This window comes from Aspergillus costaricaensis, assembly GCF_003184835.1.
Source record: "Aspergillus costaricaensis CBS 115574 unplaced genomic scaffold BO79scaffold_13, whole genome shotgun sequence".
NCBI classification, from domain to species: Eukaryota; Fungi; Ascomycota; class Eurotiomycetes; order Eurotiales; family Aspergillaceae; genus Aspergillus; species Aspergillus costaricensis.
Window position 1 is genome coordinate 725389 of NW_020291813.1, and position 20528 is coordinate 745916.

The window sequence follows — 20528 nt, forward strand, 5'->3', positions numbered from 1 at the left end:
GCAGAAGTGTCAAAAGATCGATTGAGAGCCAATTAATGCCTGGCCTAGGGAAGGATTAAGCAAATCCCTCACGTGTTCAGTTTCATCTATGATCCATTGATTGATTCTGAGGTGAGCCTAGCAGGGAAGCAAGGGCCGGATAATGTGCAGGTACTGATAATCAAAATTGACTTGGGGCTTAGGGTCTTTACTAGATGGTCGGTCAATAATCTATTGACATAAGAAAGGCAGGGTGGTTGCCCTATTGTTAGGAGATATTCTCCAGTTCCGAGGACTGCAACAGTCTATCTACGGTGGACTGATAATAGTAGATGATTAAAAAGCTACACGCACCCCGTGTTTCTCGCCGTCTAACATTCTGCCGACGAGCAGTGGGTCTGAAGGTCGAAAAAGAAAACCAAAAAATGCTTCCACGCGGATTCGAACCGCGGACCTCATGATTACTAGTCATGCGCTCTACCAACTGAGCCATAGAAGCTGGTTGTTATACAATGCATTTATATTATTTAATATGAAGCCAACATGTCAGAACGCTCAGCAAAGGCTGATCTCTACGAGCTTCAAAATATTCGTCAACTTCATGAGCAGTTAGTCAGTAGACAGTCCTATCTAGTGCGTCCTCATGTGACCCCTCCCCTACCATTTGCACAGAAACAAATCATTGTCTTTATACCCTATTCTTAATCTCTCTTAATATCCATGCTTTCTTAAAGGATGTTCTTTCTAATCCGTTGCATGGCTTTCGCCGTCTTGGGACAACGTACTACGAGGCGGCAATATCTCACTGGTACACGTAATCCTAGGAATAGGTTCCTCTCATCTGGTGATTGTTTTGACATGGCCCAAAGGAGAGAGAGAGAGAGTATATATTGAAGCTCCCAAGTCGTGTTGTTTCTGACTCCGGGTCGGATCCAAGCATAACAAATTATATATAACGCGGACTGCTATGAATAAGAGGTTAGAGAAGCTTCGTCTGGCACTACATACTAAATAAGTTCACTTCAGGCCTGAGAAGTACAATAGAAATTCCCCATCATCCAATTACGTTTGGTTCACTCATGATTGATCGCGTCATTTATCTCAACATCTACATGCAACGCCATACGATGAGAGAGCTGGTATACCTTTAGACTGCGTGCCTGATTTTGACTATGACCGAATATCGGTTGCTAGGAGACAGGTTATCAATTGAATTATCATCCTCAATCATCGCATGTTGCATACTCATATGGCTGCTCAAATAGACAGTAAACTTTGAAACCTCCTATCAAGCCCAGCTTGACAGGTTGCCATTCTTCGGCGGTATCCATCTGGTATTTCGTCTCTTCCACTATCCTGTTTGCGGCCTTGATTCACGAATTACAGCGATTACTTGGCAATGCTTTTTATTTGTACCGGTGGTAGTATTGCTCTAGAATAAGTTACTCACCGGCAGAAAAAATTGTATCTAGACACTTCCTGGCAAGATCTGATGCAGTCGCATGATCTCTTACCGTCGCCGCCAGCACCCGAAGAAAGCCCACCTCATAGACGACAAAGTCCAGTTTTCTAGATTGTTCGTGATATGTCGTTATGTACGCTGTCGGTCTCACACCGCATAGGGTATGTACATGAAAGCTTCGCTTCATAGTAAAACGCTGCAGGCGGCTCAATAGCCCGACAAATGTTCTCCATTGCATCCTCAATGCAACTCCAACTTGCAGGGCTGGTCATGCTGCAGCTATAACTTTCAACCGGCATGGAAGCCTGCTGCTGTTCCTCATTGCAGTTGCGTTCACTGTCGGACAGCAATACGTCCGGTCGGGGCTGTCGTGTGTCTGGACGAAAAGGCTTCTATAGCGTACATGAGTTTCTATGCTTGGCAATCAATATGATGCGGGTGAGATCATAGTGGATAGAGAACTGCAGGCTTGCTGGTCTTGTTTAGGGATAACTACTGTCACTAATGGTGTACAATAGCATCATTTGCAGAGATACCTCACACCAGAAGGTACTGGTCAAGAAATATATCCGCCCGCCCATTCTCACTCAGGATGTCCCAGCTGATATGGAGTGAGCTTCGGCACTCCCTGCTGCTCTTTTGAATTAATCTAAGTAAGCTTCGTATAGCTATTTGTTTAGAATTACTCGACCGAGAATGGCCTTGTTTCTTTGCGCAACACCGAAGACAGCTTCACCCCTATTCAGTGAGATCGGTTATGATAACGTTTCACACTCAAACCACCGTACAAGAATACATGGGCACTCGCATTACAGACTACGTATGCTTCTCTGTATGTTTCACTTATATTTACGAAATTACTATAACACTTCCCAATGTCGCACCACTTCCGCTTACCGTCGCAGTTACTAAATTGAAAACCTCGAGTCGGTCTTTTAACGTACCTACATACTGCCTCCTCTTGTTCATTTGACAGTCTGCAAATGCGACGCTTCTCTCCAAATGCAAGGAGCCCATCAAGTTACGCTGTTGGGTCTCCCGTGAGAGTTCGTAGGGAAACAATAATTGGGGTTATACCCAGGATTCGTTTCCCGCCGGTACTAGCGTACAAACGAATCCCTCAACGGATCATGCCAGGAAATGAAGTCAAGATCGAAGATATAGGTTATTATTGCTATTCACTTCTCGTTAACTGACGAATTTGGATATCATCTGTAGATTAGTTACCCCGTATCTATTGGTAAAAGTGGAGACGAATGGCATTCGCCTTACAAGGCAAAGTTAATGAGACATATCTAAAGAGTGAGAGTCAACGCAGACTGAACCTATGCATGAACCACGTCCAAGTATGCACCCGGGCCAGGCTATTTGTTTCTGGAAGCCAAATTCGTATAGCAAGTAAGTACTAGACATACCCATTCCGTAAGTGTGTACACCCTAATCAAGCTTATAAACAAAAAATAATACCCATCATACCTGCCGATCAGGTAAACCTGCAGACAACTTGGATTATAGGTCCCTGCATACTACATATCGGTGCCGCACAGGTGACCGTGCAGATTAATTAATTATATGGTACCACGCCAGCTCCACTTGAGCCTAATTCGTAAATGCGGTGAGCTTAGTCGTGATGAAAAGTATAGGCGTGAAATAACGGTTCTTCCAGCAGCATTGACCCCGACCTTGGCATTCATGAAATTGTACGAACAGGCTACTGTAAATAATAAGAACAAAGCCATGAAAGGAGTAGGTTATGTTGATAACCACTAAATACCGTAGAAAAAAAAAATAAAATGATGTCTGAGCTCGACCTCAGAATTGTGTTAGGCCATGATGTGGTCCAAGGTTTGAATGGCCGGATAGGATTTGCAGGAAATGTGACAGCATCATTTGGCTGGCCTGATTGGGCCCGCACCAAGATGCTACCTGTGGCCCGAAAACCCAACTTACAGATCTTACTCCAGTATTTCATCGGTAACCAAACTCAATCATCAGGTGTCATCCGCATGCTGCCTGCTTCCTTGATCAATGTGCATGGGAGGCAAATGTCCCTTGTATGGTGGGTTTGGTAGACCGCTGCAAGTTGCTGAGCTTACGGTCTACCAGAAGGCTCAAGCTGTCCCCTTCATATCCTCTGCAATGGCTTGCTCGCTACTATATAAGCCCATCTGCACTCGACCATATGGTTTGAATCAAGAGATATTCTTCACCAACACTCTTCGCATACTACAATTCCGTTGAAAAATCACTGGACCTTCCCGCGTGTGGTGCACTTTTTATTAGTTTGTTTCACATTCTGAGTGCAATATGGGTAATACTCTCTCAGCGTCACCTTCTTCTGGTGGGCAACCTCAAAAACAAGAGGTACCACTCAAAGGGGATGAGGCAATGATCACGGGCATGGGTACCGAGTGGCCGTCCCGACTTATTGTGCCAGAAGAGCTGAATGACTACGCCTCGAAGATCTACCCCGATAACCCACCATGGTACGTAAATACCACACCTCAAATGACGAGGCCTGTCTAACTAAATCAGGCTACAAGCCTTGCTCAAAATCAATACCAAGACAGGCATCGAAACACGACCTGTCGTTGACTTGTGGGACGACCCTCGCTGGCTTGGGGCCTCTCCACCCACTGCAGAAGATGTAGACGAAGAGTTTCGGAAATACAGTGTTGAACTTTCTACAAAAGCCGCTCTCAAAGCTCTCCGTGAAAGCAACATCGAACCGTCCTCCATCACGCATATCGTGTCCGTCACAGTTACGAACGGTGGAGCCCCAGGTTTTGATCAATTCGTCGCTCGGGAATTAGGACTCTCTCCATCAGCAGAACGAATCTTATTAAGCGGCATTGGCTGTGGGGGCGGTTGTGCAGCTCTCCGGGTTGCCTCCACGATAGCAAGTGCAGCTACGTATCGGAATCAAGCGGCGAGAATCCTTGTTGTGGCATGCGAGCTCTGTAGCATTCAAATCCGGGCGGAGCTACACGCATCCTCACAATCTGGAATTACTGGAGTCGGCCCAGCCCTGTTTAGCGACGGCGCGGCGGCTCTTGTCCTTTGCAACCCATTAGGGATGAGCGATAAAACTCCCAAGCAATTCGCAGTCGTTGACCAACGGACCGGTGTTGCACCTGGAACACTCGATGAGATGTCGTACAAAGTCAGCACCCATGGATTTTTGGCCTCGATCTCGAAGAACATTCCCAAGCTTGCAGTTGCATCCATAAAAGCCCCTTTCCAGTCTTTGATACAATCCAACGGGATGTCATCCGCTTCGCCGACCGACTTTCATTGGGCCCTTCACCCAGGTGGCAAGGCTGTTATCCAGGGTGCACAGGATGCGCTCAACTTGCCAGATGATGCATTGGCGGCTAGTAATGAGATCTACAGGACAAGGGGAAACACGTCCAGTGTTGCCGTCCTCGCTGTGTTGGATAAGGTGCGGGAACTGAAGCTGGAGTCACCGAATGTTGTTGCGTGTAGTTTTGGACCTGGTCTTACAACCGAGATGACCCTTTTACGCCGCATGGTATAGACAGTGATCTCGGTCTCTGGCCTTATAGTGTGCAAAAAGCGGTTTGGCTCTGAATTGATTGATGATTTCGCTTCTGTTTTCTCCCGAACTACAGTCATCTGGGTAATATCTGTTTGGTTGTGACTCTCGATTGCTGTATGTATGCTTACTCTATTGATATCAATAATGTTTACTACCTGTTCTTTACAAGTTAAGATACCTCCTGGAGAGCAAGCAGATCATGATATACGGCTTAACCCTGCATGGCTGATCTGCGAATAATATCTCCAATCCTCATCCCTGTTATACCATAGTTGATTTGCCTAAAGTCTAATAGATTGGGAAGTACATTGTTTTCAATTTTGCTATGTAACTCACCTAATGTAGCCAGGTATATGGTACCCATGCCTACCATACGGATGCTATCTTGACAGCCCTTTTCAGACATAGATGATATGATAGACTATATGAGGTGCAAGAACCAGACAGTTAGTTCCTATATTGAGCATTGAATGTCATCGTATCACTCAACTATAGATACCAAGAATAGCTGTTACTATACGCAGATGACTCATGATGAACCACAAGCAGAGGCAAATTTGCTCGATAACAACTTAGTGTAAGCTTCTGCCATATAGCCGCACTAAGTAGCCGAAATCCCGGCGGGTCGGCAACCGAGGGTATTCCCGCCGGGCCACGCGGCATCACAACCACAAGCCGAGGAACACCCTCGATCTAAATCGCCTGAGGCTCCTCCACTCAGAGGTCTAGAATTTCTCACCTTGTCGCATCGTCAATCACCCACAATGTTATCGCGAACAACCCCCCGACTCCGGGGCCCCATTGCCCGCATTCCACGCGCTATCAGCACCACACCTGCAGTCCACCCTATTCATACATACAACGCGCTTCGAATTACATCGCGCACAACCGCCGCGTCACAGAAGCCATGGATACCCATACAGTCGTCGCAGCAACAGCGTGCCTTTAGTGTATCGGCTCTTCGTACCGCAGAAACACGAGTCATTAACGTCCCCGCCATGGCGGAATCTATCTCCGAGGGTGTCCTTACTACATTTCACAAGCAGGTGGGGCATTACGTAGAGCAAGATGAGGAAATCGCTTCCATAGAGACGGATAAAATCGACGTCGCTATAAATGCGTCTGAGAGCGGTACAATTGCGAAACTACTTGTGAACGAGGGCGATACGGTGACGGTCGGACAGGCGGTTATTGAATTATCTCTGGAGAAGCGCGATGCGTCGCAAACTGCAGAGGTTCAACCTGCTTTAGAGGCTGTTAAGGAATCAAAAGAAGATCAGCCGACATCGTCCCCTATGTCCCAACCAGAGGCAAAACCCGAGCCTAAGAAGGAATATACTGCGCCCACTGCATCATCGAAGCCTGCTGCACCCGTCGCCGGCGCTCAAGGACCCGTGTCAGCTTACAAGGGTAGTCGCGCAGAGAGAAAGGTATATAGACTCTGCCAACTTTGCCTTCATAGATGAGATACTAAAATTTGATGCAGGAGAAAATGACCCGCATGCGCCTCCGCACCGCAGAGCGTCTCAAGCAATCCCAAAATACCGCCGCTTTCCTTACCACGTTCAATGAGGTCGACATGTCCAAGGTGATGGAATTCCGGGCACAGAACAAAGACACTGTACTACAGAAACATGGTGTCAAGCTTGGATTCATGGGTCCAGTTGCCCGTGCCTCCGCGCTCGCGTTGAAGGAGATCCCGGCTATTAATGCATCTATCGAGAATGATGATACTATTGTGTTTAGAGATTATATCGATCTCAGCGTTGCTGTTGCGACACCGAAGGGATTGGTAACGCCGGTGTTGAGGAATATGGAGAGTTTGAGTGTGGTGGGGATTGAGAAGGGGATTGCTGAGCTGGGGAAGAAGGTAGGTTCAGGATCGGCGTTGTCTTCAGAGTATAACAGACTGACTGGTATAGGCACGCGATGGCAAATTGACTATGGACGACTTGTCCGGAGGTTCGTTCACTATCAGTAACAGTGGCATTTGGGGATCCATGTTTGGTACGCCAATCATCAATGTGCCGCAAACGGCGGTGCTGGGTATCTATGGAATTCAGCAAAGGCCAGTTGCTATCAAAGGACAGGTCGAAATCCGGCCGGTAAGCTCAATTTATAATGCGTATCACTCTAGCATTGCTAATTTACTTTCTCAGATGATGTATACTGCATTGACGTACGATCATCGGCTGGTGGATGGTCGTGAAGCGGTTACTTTTCTGACCTTGGTGAAGAAGTATCTCGAGGATCCGGCGAGCATGCTAATTGAGTAAATTATGTAGACGATTGTTCTCTGCTAGTCCTTTTTTTTCTCTGCTTGTGGAATAAGAACATCCTGTACATATCTGTGAAACCTTATTTTCTGCTTTCAATGTGATTTAAATCAAGCGACTTGAATATGTTGTGTATGGCCTGCATTTCCAGGCATAAACATACTTTCGGACATAGATCGGATGTGCCGAGGAACGGCATCTCATTAAGTTGCCGACCGCATGGGAAATCTGTTGGCGAGAAGCCTTCATACCGATCTGCATGTATCAATTTGTAGAGGATATACTGCCGATAGCCTACCGAACCTTACTTAAGATGCGGGGTTCTCCTTTTGTATTCAGTTTTAGTTTACAACTTATTTGCACTGGTGGGGTCCTCACACTCCGATCTGTTGCTGCAACGGCTCAGCAAATATATAGATAGTGACAGCACCAACAGCAGCCAATCATACTCTTTATCCAGATAGGCGTCTACTCATCACTATTTAGTACAAAAGAGACGATATGTTCGTTCCACGAAGTCGAATACTTAGCCTACGGCAAGTCCACCACTCTTCCCGTCATCCTCTCCACCCACGGCTATATGCCACTCAAGCAACGACACAGCGCTCAGTAGACAAATTGGTATGCCGTCTCTATATATTTTGTGAATACCAAAGACCCTAACACTGAACAGAGCGAGCACAACAATGACAGCTTCCTCCAAGGCACCGCCTCGACCTACATCGACACCATGTACACATCATGGAAAGCCGACCCGACCTCAGTACATGTATCCTGGCAAGCATACTTCCAAAACGTTGAAAACGGACATGTCGCAATTGAGCAGGCTTTCATCCCTCCACCAGAACTAGTATCTGCAACTTCTAAGATACCCAAACCAACTAATGCTACACACGCGCAATCGGAGACAGTGAAGCAGCTCAAAGCCATCCAGTTAATACAGGCATATCAGCGCTGGGGCCACGAACACGCCAACATCGACCCGTTAGGAATGCTCAACGAAGGAAAGGTCCGGAAGAAGGAGTTGTCCCGGTCGCATTATGGCCTCGCACCCGAGGATCTAGATATGATCATCCCTGTTGGGTTAGGTGCGCAGGATTTCACCGCGACGAAGAGTATGACTCTTCGGGAGGTCATTGCCACCTGCGAGGAAACATACTGTGGAAGTATGGGTGTCGAGTACATGCATATTTCGGACGAGGAGCAGGTAGAATGGATCCGGAGGCGGATCGAGGGGCCAGAACGTCATGTCTTCTCGGATGACGAGAAGAAACGTATTTTGGATGGCTTGGTACGCGCTACGGCTTGGGAGAAGTTCCTCGCTACGAAGTTCCCGAATGAGAAGCGATTTGGGCTTGATGGAGTCGAAAGCTACATTCCTGCATTCGAGGCGGCCGTGGACCGATTGGCTGAAAATGGTGTTGAGCATATTGAGATGGGCGTGGGTCATCGCGGGCGCATGAATGTGCTGTATAACATTGTTGGAAAAGATGGCGCGTCGATGTTGCGGGATTTCGATTCCAAGGAGACTTCAGCTTGGGGCATACCCGGAGATGTGAAGTATCACTATGGGGGAAGTGGTGAGAGGGTAACTACTTCCGGTAAGAAGGTGTATATGAGCATGGCGCCGCAGCCGTCCCATGTCGAGTCGGTGAACCCCGTCGTTATGGGGAAGACGAGGGCGATTCAAGATGGGAGGAATGGCAATACTGAGAAGACCATGATGTTGAATGTGCATACGGACGCGGCTTTTGCTGGCCAAGGAACAGTGTATGAGACGCTGGGACTCGCTGCATTGAAAGGGTACGAGATTGGCGGAACTTTAAGATTCATCGTGAACAATCAGGTTGGGTTCACGACCGATGCCTGGCAGGCAAGGTCGTCGCCATACTGCACGGACGTGGCGAAAATCTTGGACGCACCAGTTATTCATGTTAATGGTGACGATGTTGAGGCAGTGGTTTTTGCTGGTGTACTCGCTGCGGATTTCCGGGCAACATTCAAGAAAGATTTCCTCGTCGACATCGTTTGCTACCGTCGTAATGGGCATAACGAGATGGACCAGGCCTCATTCACCCAACCAACTATGTATGAGCGCATCGCGGAGAAGAAGAATATTCTCGATGTGTATGAGGCTAGCATGATCTTAAAAGGCGTCGTCATGAAAGAGGAAGTCCGGATGATGAAAGATAAAGCCTGGGCAGAGCTTATGCAATGTTTCGACAAGAGGAAAGATCAGAAGCCTGATCCAAAAGAGTGGCTAATCGATTCGTGGAAGGGTATGAAGACGCCAACAGAGTCAAATACGGAAACACTATCACCGAAGGTGACCGCAGTCAACTATGAATTCATCGAGGCCGTGTCTAAGAACCTTGGAGCGGAGGTCCCACAAGGCTTCGAGCTACACAAGAACCTAGAACGGATTCTTTCTCGCCGGCAACAAACATTGACGACCGGCAAAGCTATTGACTGGGCTACTGCCGAAGCTCTGGCATTCGGAACGCTTCTCCGTGAGGGTACAGGGGTTCGAGTAGCCGGACAGGATGTCGAACGAGGTACCTTTTCCCAGCGTCATGCCGTTTTCCACGACCAACGAACCAACGAAACATACACACCTTTAAGCACCATCAGCCCAGGCCAGGGCTTATTCACCATAACCAATTCGTCCTTAAGTGAGACTGCAGCAATGGGTTTCGAATTTGGCTACTCTTTGGCAGATCCAAATACTCTCGTGATGTGGGAAGCCCAGTTCGGCGATTTCGCAAACAACGCTCAAGTCATCATTGATAACTATATCGCATCTTCTGAGAAGAAGTGGCTTCAGCGCTCTGGTGTGGTTCTTTCGTTGCCTCATGGCTACGACGGCCAAGGACCGGAACATACTTCAGCCCGCTTGGAGCGATTCTTGCAACTGGGCGACGAAGATTCGAGGCATTTTCCAACACCAGAGCAACTCCAGCGCCAGCATCAGGATGCTAACATACAGATTGTGTGCATGACAAGTCCTGCAAACCACTTCCACGTTTTGCGTCGGCAAGTTCACCGGGACTTCAGAAAGCGTATGTTTTCCTCTCCGATATCTCATACCCCTGCTAACAAATGTAGCTCTTATCATACTCTTTTCCAAGTCCCTACTGCGCCACCCCCTTGCACGTTCAAATATTGAACAGTTCATAGAGACTCCCTACTTCCAACCGTTGCTCTCCGAAACCCAGCACGGTATTACTATCAATAAGCCGGAGGACATCAAGCGTGTCATCTTCTGCTCCGGCCAAGTCTATGCGGCGCTCTACAAGTATCGCGAAACACATGGCTACAAAGACACGGCTATTACACGGATTGAGGAACTTCATCCGTTTCCGTGGGAGCAAGTTAGACAAAATTTGGATACCTACGCGAACGCAACAGATGTTGTTTGGTGCCAAGAAGAAACGCTTAATGGTGGCGCTTGGGGTCATATTATGCCCAGGTTCGAGGTTATTCTGTCCAAGACGAAGCATCATACAGATAAGAAAGTACGGTATGCAGGGAAGGATCCAATGTCAAGTGTTGCAGTGGGGTATAAGGTGCTTCACGCCATTGAGGAAGAAAAGGTCATGAGTGACGCGTTTCAGGTGTCTTCCCGTCAATGATCAATTCTTCACATAGCTTTATAGATCGAGGTACCGATGTCTTTATCATTATACTAACGGACTAAGAATAAACAGTCTTCATATAATAGATGTGCTTCGTATATCGTTATTCATTAGACCATGTCAACCCCTCCTGCTGTTCACTCTCTCCCAGACAACGCCGCAATCAAAGCTGCACCAATTCCCGACCCATCCTCTGCAGGCACAAAGGTAATCAAGTCCTCTGAACCGTCAGGCCACTCGAGGATCTCTCGTAAAGCAGCCGCCGCCCGCTCCTTGAACCGGAAAAGCTTCTCAAAAGTAGACCCATCCACACCAACACGGCCTTGGCGAATGCCCTCCTTCTTACAGATAGCCGCAATGCCGCACGCATACAACCTGGCCGCACGCGTGCAGACAATCTCCCCAAGACGACAACAGACACGGAGTTCTTCGCATGTTGGCTCAATGCCAAATTCCTCTTTGAGGAATTTTCGTGTCTCCGCCATCGCGCTATCCTCCGCTGACCCATCCTCTTCCATCCTCGACACACACGACGATTCCATAGCGTGAATATGTCGCAGACGACCGAGGTCCATGTTCTCCAGGTAGCCAGCTTTCTCATGTAAATGAACAATAATAAGCCTCACTATCTCTCCCACGTACAGCCCAGCCACCATCTTTTCGTATGTCTGTTGACCCGGTCGCGGAGAAGCACGGTCAATCTCGAGGTCGAATTGGCATCGCGGAAGAACCCGATGGCTGTTATCAAAGGCGCCATACTCGGTATTGATTGCGACGTATTGGTCGGCGGGGAGATGGTGCTCTGCAATCTTCGGCACGCGCCCGATCTTTTCCATGTATGCTGAGTTGCACCCAGTGCCAAAGATGCTACCGATCTTGATCTCGGGGTCTTTGTATGCCGATGCAATGAGCGTTCCAGTCGTGTCATTCACTAATGCCACGATGTGCACAGGGATGTTCTGTCAATGAACGAGTCAGTGCCGTAATACCTAGATGGTATAGAAGAGCTTACCCTCTCCTCAAACGCCTCTTCCAATTGTGCAACAACATCCTCACCCTCTACTCCAGATACATCCCAACCCTTCGTCCAGCGTTGCAAGACACCATGTCGAATATTATCTTGAGTTACCGGATAGGAAAAGGTAAACGCAAGTGGTAGTTTTTCGCCCGGGCGGGGAGTCAATTCACGCTCGCGCAGAAAGTCTGCCACGTGGTCTGCAATGTACGTCCATAGCTCCTGCGCATTACCTGTCTTCAAGCCACCCGGTAACTTGAACTTGCTTTGTGTAATCTTGTATCCGCCTTTCTCTTCTGTCAGTGTGACGTTGCATACGCGAAGATTGGTTCCGCCCATGTCCACAGTCAGGTATTGGCCTGTTTCGTGGCCGGTTGGAGATTTGGTAACCCAGGTTACGTTCATTGGCTGGCATGTGTCAGTTGATCAGCTTATCTGAGGGAGTCAACAAAGCGTACAATATCGCTGTCGGAGTTTCCAAGTCCTGAATAGTGGCAATGTCAGAGCCTTTACTACAATGTATGGCCAGGGGTGTTTACGAACCCTTCTCCATCTCCTTGACAAAATGGTCGGTGATTTGTCGAAGAGTGTCACCATCGACACGGAACATATCCGCGATCTTTTGAACCTCTTCTGAAACTTTCTCCGATACTCCTACGCTGCAGTGTCAGTCCAGGGCTCTGCGGAACATGTGACGAGGAGGGTAGTATACCCTGCGGGAAGTGGATGCCCGATGCGGGAGCGCCCTGTGGTTCCTTCATTTCGACAACTAGCAATATGATATCCTAACTAACGATGAACAAGACAATGGTGTTCAACTGAAATCAGGAGCCTTTCCAATTGGTTTTATATAGCACAGATAAGTAACACAATCACCTCTTCTTACGTATACCTTCGGTCTACAGCTTAGCCCTCATGAAGCATACCCACATCTGACAACCAGGCTAGTTAATCATCCGCGGGTTTGCTCCCAACCAGTCATAGCCAAGTTTTCCGGATTACTCTATTTATAGACCGGTACACAATGTTCCGAGAACAGTAGGACCGGCATCTTCAGAGCTCGGCGATGAATCGGGTTGACTTCAGGATGACGTCGGCCCGAGGCGGGTCCGCGGAGTGGTCCCTTCCGGCGTCTGGTTGATAAGATGGTTGGATCTGCATGGCCTTGTTTCAAGGCAATGCTTATCTAGAGCTCATCTAGAGGCTCTTGGCTCTGGGTCTATGTCTTGTGGAAGGGTCTAGAAAGTGGTAGGATTTGATGATGTAGTGATACCTATGAAGTATTATCATCTTAAGATAAATTATAAGCTCGCACACTTTTCGTGGCACCTTACTGTTCATGGCGTCTAGCAGGTTATCTACTTAATGCACTCCGCGGGTTATTTTCACGGTATCGGTGTTTCCGGAATGATCTAGATCACACACATGTTTTCCTGTTATGGCTGACCAACCCACTTGTCCCCAACGCATTCAGTAACATATGGCATCTGTTGACACAACTCCCAATTAAGAATGCCAATCAAGAACAAGGTTGAAAGTACTATTCCTCCGCCCAAAGCTCATAATCCGGAAAGTACCGATCATGAATCCTCTGCGCATAATCTACCAGAACTGGTAACCCTCTCACAATCGCCTGCGTTTCAGGACACCTGCATATAATTAGTACCCAAGACGTACTACTCCCCCAAACAGGAAACTTACGCGGTACAGATCAAAGCCCCAACAATGAACCCAAATAGCGTAGCATCAGCCTCAGTCGGATGCTGACCCCCAAGCACCCAATATGTTCCCTTCCGATCACTCTGCAACCTGGAGTCCTCTAATAAGGCGTTAATATCCTCCCATATCTGTTTCTTGAATGCGCTCCGTTCTTCTGCCGAATAGCGTAATGTCCCTTGCCCATGCAACGTCTGATACTGTTTCCGGTAGATGAGATGTCCCACGATTATCCGAACAGGATACGGCAGTGAGGCTAGGATATGTTCCCGCATGGAATAGTAATTGTCAATCCATTTTTCATAACCCTATTTTTCTCGTTAACAAAACACGATGTACAGACGGGGTGGAATGTGAAAATACCTGCAAAAAGTACAACTTGTCTTCCAACAACGCCCTAATCCCCGAATCAAGAACCTTGTCCTGAACAGTCAAATCGCCATTTAGGTCTGGGAGGATATCATCATCGACAAGATTTTGTATGATGAGATCCGAATCAGACATTGTCCGAGCCTGATCCGGCCCAGATTTGTCTTCATCGCAAACAGTAACATAAGGCACTTTTCCCCGTGGCGCCGCGCGAACAGACCCACTTTCAGTGCGATAAGATAGTCCTCTAAGCCGGAGCCGGACTTCAAGCTTCGTGACGAAGGGTGACCATGTGTAGATCCCCGTACCGGGGAAGCCGCGGTATAGGGTTATTTCTGGTTGTTTCTGGATGATTCTCATTATGTCCCTGTTAGTTGTGTCCGCGGGTTAGTTCGCTGAGATAGTGACGATGATGGGTGGTTGAGAAGCTTCTTAAAGCGGGTTTTGCGATTATTGCAAAGACCGAGAGTGGATCGGGCTCGTATTGGGTAGAGAGGATGAATTCTTATTCGCCGGTCGAATTAGACTTATCCTAGTGTGCTTCTTAACTGTTTCATTGAGTATGAGGGGCGAGAAAGAAACAAACAAGGTAAATTGACAAGCCAATGGTATCAGTAAATAGGGGTATGTTGCCTAGAATGCTGCCTAGATCCTGCTCTTGCGGGGACCCTACTACGGACGCTAGATCCTTCGTTCGGGGCTGTAAAGCTCATGACCGAAATTCTGTTCCGCTTTGTGAGAATGATCGTTGATCGGCTTCAGAGGACGGGTCAAGAAGCGACAACAGATGTAATAATATAGTAAAAGGCATATAAAAGGTTTCCACCCATGCAAGCCATCAAGTCCAGTGAAAGTGCTCTGACTGCGCTGCATTCGAGTAATCGAGTCTAGCTATGTAAGCTAGGCTTGACAACTTAAGCAATGGCAAAAGCGCCCGCGACAATAGCAACAGCAACACCAAAGGGTCCGCAAGGCAGAGAATTGGCACCGTTTGTTGGGACAACACTGTTGCTTCCCGCTGCCGTGCTAGCAGTAGTCGTTCCATTTCCAGTATCTGTACCAGCTGAGGAGGTCACATTTGTCGCCGTAGTCTTCGTAGCCGGAGACAGGTGCTTATACGCCACCAGGTTGGACGTGAAGATGCTCGTTGCGCTCATTTCCTCCTCAATGCCCTCCGTGCCATCCCAGCTTGATTTGTACCAGTGCTGTCCACAAGTTGTGTTACTACTTCCGCCACTGCATTGCTTCGCAGCGCCAACAGCCGAGCCTTGTAGGCGCGGCAGAATGTCGGATGATGTATATGGCGCAAGCATGCTCGTGAGGGTGAGACTTTCCGCCAGAAGACCCTTGAAAGTTATCTCGTTGTCGTTACAGACGTGGGCGGGTTCACAAAGCACCTCAGACATGATCTCACCGCCGAATTTAGCGGGGAAGAATGTTTCAAAGGTACTGTTCAACAACCCATCCAAGGCTGTCTTCCATTGCGTGGTCTCTCCGTTTGTCTATATCTTGTTAGTCCTCTGTTCTATATCCAGATCTTGCATTAACCACTTACGTAGTTATACATATATGCCGCGCCACTCAGATACACCGCGTAGTTATACGACCACTGATTGTTACCGAGGTTCGTACAATCATTTTCCGCATCAGTACTATCAGCGACATTCCAACTTTCCTGATTGACTAGAATCACGGTACTCCAGTCCCATATTGTGTTTGCCCAATCGACATAGGTCTGGTTATTGGTATACCGAGCCAACCGCGCCGCGAGTTGGAACAACCCCCCATTGCTCATAGAGTTCTTCATTGTGTATCCGACTTGGTAAGGCCAAATCTGCCAGCGGAGACCACCTTCGCAGCTGCTGTTGTCCCAGCGGGCGGATTGCACATCGAACACCCGCTCCGCTAGATCCACCCACGACGGCATTCCAGCGTCCTCCGGGTAGTTCAGCTCTGCCGCTGTCATGGCGGCGAGGCCCCAGGCTACCTGGTCGTCATTACCCATGTATGAAGACCAGTTGCTGGGCATGTAGTCGTTCCCGGCGCCACGTTGGTGATACATGCCCTGGCTGATGGCGGCGTTGTTAGAGGCGTCGTTGGTGAAATACCAGTACCGGATCATGGTGTCGAAGAGTACGCCGCCTTCCCACCAGGTGTGGTTGATGTACCCCGGGATTTGTCCAGTCTGGTTGCCCGTGTAGTAGGACATGGCGTTGAAAGCGGCTGTGGCGGCAGCATCTTTGATGGATTCTGCGAGGCGTCAGAGGGGTTCGCTTGCATGAGTTGATGGGAGAAGGGAACGTACGTTCGTTGGTGATGTCGAGATCGATTGCAGCGGGGGTACCGGCCAAGGCGGCGACGGTGAATGCCGCTGCTATGTAATGAGCGAATACCATGGTGGTTGTGTAAACGAGTGTGGTTGATGATCAGCGGGAAATCATGGGAATCCTCGGGCGGCTTATAATTTAATAAAATCCAGCATATGAATCTCAGATTTGGGTGGGTTGTAAGTGGACATGAGAGTTTGACCATGTGGTTCGGAATGGAGTTTAGTTCACCACGGTCTCCTTCTAGGAGGGGTGAATGGCCCCAACGAGGCTTAGACTTGACACGAAGTGGAGGGTGCACAATAGCCTCAGGGGCGGAAAAATGCTCGAACTGCACCAAGGGCCTTCGATAGGACAAGTTTCAGGGTCCGAAGACGCTAAAACAGCTGGCTCTCTAATAATTTGCTGATTGCTTGTGGTTCATTTCGGTTGTTTTGTTAGCGTCAGTCAAAGTCTGGGGCGGTTAGGGCCCGTTCCACTGCACATGGCCAATGAGCCTCATGACTATCCCCGGCTCATTATTCGGGTTTCTGATATGAGGTTTTGGGTGGTGCGAACTGAAAAAAAAGTCTATAGCAGCTTTTTGAGAGATCTATACTAGTTTTCTGATAATTCTACTTTGGGTATCCGTGAGGTCACCACCTAACTCAATAGTTAACTTAGTTAACTAGTTAACTGCAACATCAAAATCTTAGTCAGCGGGCTTCTTACGCAGGGTCCAAATGCCTCAGGTATCTGCAGGGTGATCCACCAGAGGCATGTTGCTTACCATGAGCAGCCTGTCATTGTTCTGAAGTCGTTTGTACTCAGCAGAAAGCAATTTCTAGAACTCTGAGCTATAACTGTTTTTTTGGCCTTCACTCTTACTTTACAAGTCTGCGGGGATATCTAAAGATTTTGCCATCGATGAGTCGTTAAACGACTCGGTAGAAGCTCGAGGATTGAAGGACGGGTGGGCAAGTCTAAAAGTCAACTAGCCTACTTAATGGCATGAAGGTTTGTGGGCCTGAGTAGGCAGGCTCGGAGTTGGCCTCTAGCCAAGGCAAGCCGAGGTATGATGAGCCTTTCGGGCGAGCGTTGCCATGCTTATTACCGCTGTTCATAAGCATGCAAGTTTAGATAGTAGCTGTGCAGGAGCCTAAGATCAACTCAGTTATCTACTTATTTCTAACAAATTGCTTAGGCCGGTGGAATCTCACGCAAAAGTCTAGCGTAGAATGGCTACACATCAGTTCTTATGGTCAGAATACACGAATAGTCATGGCAGATCAAGAGCAGAAAGACTACTGAAGAGTATCTGCTAATTTACATTTTCCTGTGTCTAGATCTGCTAATGATTCGTTGTATGAGTGCTGCTCTATTGCAATATTGAGGTTACTGGAGCATTTGAGAGATAAGAAAAAAAAAGATTATTACTTTCAAAGTTCTCGATTATGTACTGTACATATCCTGACAGTTACCATCAAGCAATAAATAGTGAAAGTGTGAGTACAAGGCTATATGCTACTGCGATGGGAAGTATGTGAGTGTCAAAATAGCTAAGCAGTAGAAATGGAATATGATTGGACGAGCCACATCCGAGACCCGCGAGGCTGAGCTACTTAACTACAAAGTGATGAGCAGCTAGTTACCAAATGAGGCATATGACAAGGCTGTCAGATTTGTGTAAGACCGCGTAGAACTCCCCAACAACACCCTCTTCTTCATCATTGAGAGAAAGGCAACGGTAGTACGACAATGAGAGAACGCCAACCTCGTCGCGAAGACTACACCGTAGGCTGGGTCTGCGCTCTGCCAATCGAACTAGCAGCCGCACAAGCAATGCTAGACACCGAACACTCCAGCATACGCCTGCAGATCAACGATCCCAGCATATTCATCCTGGGAAGTATCGCCGGGCACAACGTTGTGGTCACCTGTCTCCCAGATGGACAGATAGGCACCAGCTCCGCCGCGACCGTGGCAATCCAAATGCGCTCGGCGTTTCCATCCATTAGGTTCGGCCTCATGGTGGGAATCGGCGGGGGTGTTCCCAGTCCTGAGCACGATATCCGGCTGGGAGATGTGGTAGTTGGTCGACCAGACAATCAAACTGGGGGCGTGGTGCAGTATGACTTTGGGAAGAGCACATCTAATGGGTTTGTACGCACGGGGTTTTTGAATGCGCCCCCGGTTATTCTGTTGAATGCGGTGGCCTTGCTACGGGCCAGGCATTTTCTGGGGAGGGGAACGATGTCTGAGTATATGGAAGGGCTTAAGGACATGCCTGCTTTCACGCACAATACAGATAAAAACAGGGATATACTGTTCGAAGCGGGATATAATCATGCTGGGGGAATGACATGTGAGGAATGCGACAAGGAACAATCGATTCAACGCGACGAACGTGAAGGCCATGATATCAAAGTGCATTATGGAACAATTGCGTCGGGGAATCAAGTACTCAAGGACGCGCATGAACGAGACCGACTCGCAGCAGAATTAGGTGGGGTTTTGTGCTTCGAGATGGAGGCTGCCGGGCTGGTGAATAATTTCCCATGCCTGGTGATCCGAGGCATTTGTGATTATGCCGACTCGCATAAAAACAAGAAATGGCAGCCTTATGCTGCCGGGGTGGCGGCTGCTTATGCGAAGGAGTTGTTGTCGGTCATACCACCAGGGCATGTGGAGAGAACGAGACCTATGAGGAGAAATGGTCCGTGATCAATCTTTGTTCGTTTCGAAGTATATGTTCCGTTTACTGATTATTGTAGCTCCCAGAAAACTCTTCTTGGTTCCATTCCAGAGAGATGGAAACTTCACTGGTCGTGATTCTATAATGAGTGAGCTTGGTAGACGATACGATGCAGCTGCATTTGAACGTTTTCTCAGCATAGCTCTCGTTGGAGATAAAGACACAGGGTGAGAAGATTATTGTGATACTAGCAATGATAACCCTCACTAACAGAGTCAGTAAATCACATATTGCCCTTGAATACGCTTACCGAAGCCCCCAACATGCGCCCTGGCTATCCGTATTCTGGGTCAACGCAAGCAGCATCTCCCGATACAGAAGGTCTTATCAAGATATAGCTAACAGTCTTGATCTACCCGGAAAAGATGACCCAGCCGTCGATGTCGTGGAACTGGTATTGGAATGGCTAGCTGACGAAGAGAATGGGCCATGGCTGGTTATTCTGGACAATGTCATTAACGTGGGTGTTTCCCAAGAGACGGGCCTTCCAGTTCTGCTGGAGGATGACGTGACGGAGACGATTCCGATTGTTTCGTCGTCGCCAGAAGCAAAACATGGATCTTTGCTTGTCACGTCGCGCAATTTGGAGGCTGCAATGAGTATAGCTGGTTCAGCTGAGAACATTGTCCATGTCCAGCCAATGGATGAAGGGCCGAGAAGTGCAACTGGGATTTGGCAGGATATGCTGGCTAACCTGGCTTTAGACAGCCCAAAAGATGGTCGGACACCATTATCATGGGCTGCAGAGGCTGGGTTTGTGCCAGTCGTGAAATTATTGCTTGCTACTGGTAAAGTGGACGTTGATGCCAGAGACTCACATTATGGTCGAACGCCTCTATCATGGGCTGCGGGGGCTGGGCATGCAGAAATTGTTCAGCTCCTTCTAGCAACCAACAAAGTCGACATCAACTCCGTCGATTACCAAAATCGGCCGCCACTGACCTGGGCGCTCTTTAATTCTCTCGAGCGAATGAAACCGGTAGTCAAGCTGCTTCTAGCCACTGGCCAAGCTGACCTAAACATCCGCGATGAAACATCAGACCGCACAGCCCTTTCGTGGGTGTGTGGAATGGGCCACCTAGAGATTGTCAAATCGCTGCTTGAAACCAGCAAGGCGGATGTCAACACCATAGAGAAATACCACGGACGAACGCCGCTTTCCTGGGCTGCATTTGACAAACATCAAGAAATCATGAAGGTGTTGATTGCTACCGGACATGCAGACTTGGAAGCAAGAGATAACGAAGAGGGCCGGACTGTACTGTCTTTGGCGGCAGGGAATGGACTTGAAGCTGGGGTGAGAGCTTTGTTAGAGACTGGGAAGGTGGATGTTAATTCCAAAGACCGGAACAGGAGGACACCGCTATTCTGGGCATTGAAGAATGGACATCAAAATACGGCTCTTCTCCTAGAGGAGGCTTTGAGCGGATAAATCTACTTATATAGTTCTCTCCTA

The 20528-nt window shown here is 48.3% G+C and overlaps 7 protein-coding genes and 1 non-coding gene across 8 annotated transcripts; 4 read left to right on the forward strand and 4 right to left on the reverse strand.

Annotated features, from left to right (window-relative positions):
- Positions 1 to 405: 405 nt before the first annotated feature.
- On the reverse strand, positions 406 to 478 carry BO79DRAFT_t117. Its single transcript has one exon. It is a non-coding gene; the product is annotated as a tRNA-Thr (tRNA).
- Positions 479 to 3748: 3270 nt separating this feature from the next.
- On the forward strand, positions 3749 to 4979 carry BO79DRAFT_217105 (thiolase-like protein; the record flags this gene model as incomplete). Its single annotated transcript, XM_025683346.1, has 2 exons — positions 3749 to 3927; positions 3977 to 4979. The coding sequence occupies 2 exons, from the start codon at positions 3749 to 3751 to the stop codon at positions 4977 to 4979; spliced, it is 1182 nt and encodes a 393-aa protein (XP_025540480.1).
- Positions 4980 to 5764: 785 nt separating this feature from the next.
- BO79DRAFT_287151 (dihydrolipoamide acetyltransferase component of pyruvate dehydrogenase) lies at positions 5765 to 7276 on the forward strand (the record flags this gene model as incomplete). The annotated part of the gene is made up of 4 exons (XM_025688547.1): positions 5765 to 6430; positions 6487 to 6870; positions 6923 to 7105; positions 7160 to 7276. The coding sequence occupies 4 exons, from the start codon at positions 5765 to 5767 to the stop codon at positions 7274 to 7276; spliced, it is 1350 nt and encodes a 449-aa protein (XP_025540481.1).
- A 501-nt stretch (positions 7277 to 7777) lies between these two features.
- On the forward strand, positions 7778 to 10908 carry BO79DRAFT_227847 (2-oxoglutarate dehydrogenase family protein; the record flags this gene model as incomplete). The annotated part of the gene is made up of 3 exons (XM_025683909.1): positions 7778 to 7793; positions 7933 to 10335; positions 10382 to 10908. 3 exons carry the CDS (start codon positions 7778 to 7780, stop codon positions 10906 to 10908), a joined length of 2946 nt encoding a protein of 981 aa, XP_025540482.1.
- Positions 10909 to 11048: 140 nt separating this feature from the next.
- On the reverse strand, positions 11049 to 12727 carry BO79DRAFT_264165 (hexokinase; the record flags this gene model as incomplete). The annotated part of the gene is made up of 5 exons (XM_025686755.1): positions 12639 to 12727; positions 12470 to 12580; positions 12385 to 12410; positions 11924 to 12334; positions 11049 to 11870 (listed from the first exon to the last, which is right to left on the reverse strand). Exons 1-5 carry the CDS (start codon positions 12685 to 12687, stop codon positions 11049 to 11051), a joined length of 1419 nt encoding a protein of 472 aa, XP_025540483.1. The 5' UTR covers positions 12688 to 12727.
- Positions 12728 to 13466: 739 nt separating this feature from the next.
- Positions 13467 to 14371, reverse strand: BO79DRAFT_237332 (glutathione S-transferase family protein; the record flags this gene model as incomplete). Its single annotated transcript, XM_025684684.1, has 3 exons — positions 13467 to 13575; positions 13628 to 13950; positions 14006 to 14371. 3 exons carry the CDS (start codon positions 14369 to 14371, stop codon positions 13467 to 13469), a joined length of 798 nt encoding a protein of 265 aa, XP_025540484.1.
- Positions 14372 to 14868: 497 nt separating this feature from the next.
- Positions 14869 to 16407, reverse strand: BO79DRAFT_287153 (glycoside hydrolase family 76 protein; the record flags this gene model as incomplete). Its single annotated transcript, XM_025688548.1, has 3 exons — positions 14869 to 15513; positions 15567 to 16261; positions 16317 to 16407. 3 exons carry the CDS (start codon positions 16405 to 16407, stop codon positions 14926 to 14928), a joined length of 1374 nt encoding a protein of 457 aa, XP_025540485.1. The 3' UTR covers positions 14869 to 14925.
- A 1668-nt stretch (positions 16408 to 18075) lies between these two features.
- Positions 18076 to 20504, forward strand: BO79DRAFT_193904 (ankyrin; the record flags this gene model as incomplete). Its single annotated transcript, XM_025681007.1, has 3 exons — positions 18076 to 19033; positions 19092 to 19239; positions 19292 to 20504. The coding sequence occupies 3 exons, from the start codon at positions 18076 to 18078 to the stop codon at positions 20502 to 20504; spliced, it is 2319 nt and encodes a 772-aa protein (XP_025540486.1).
- Positions 20505 to 20528: the final 24 nt, after the last annotated feature.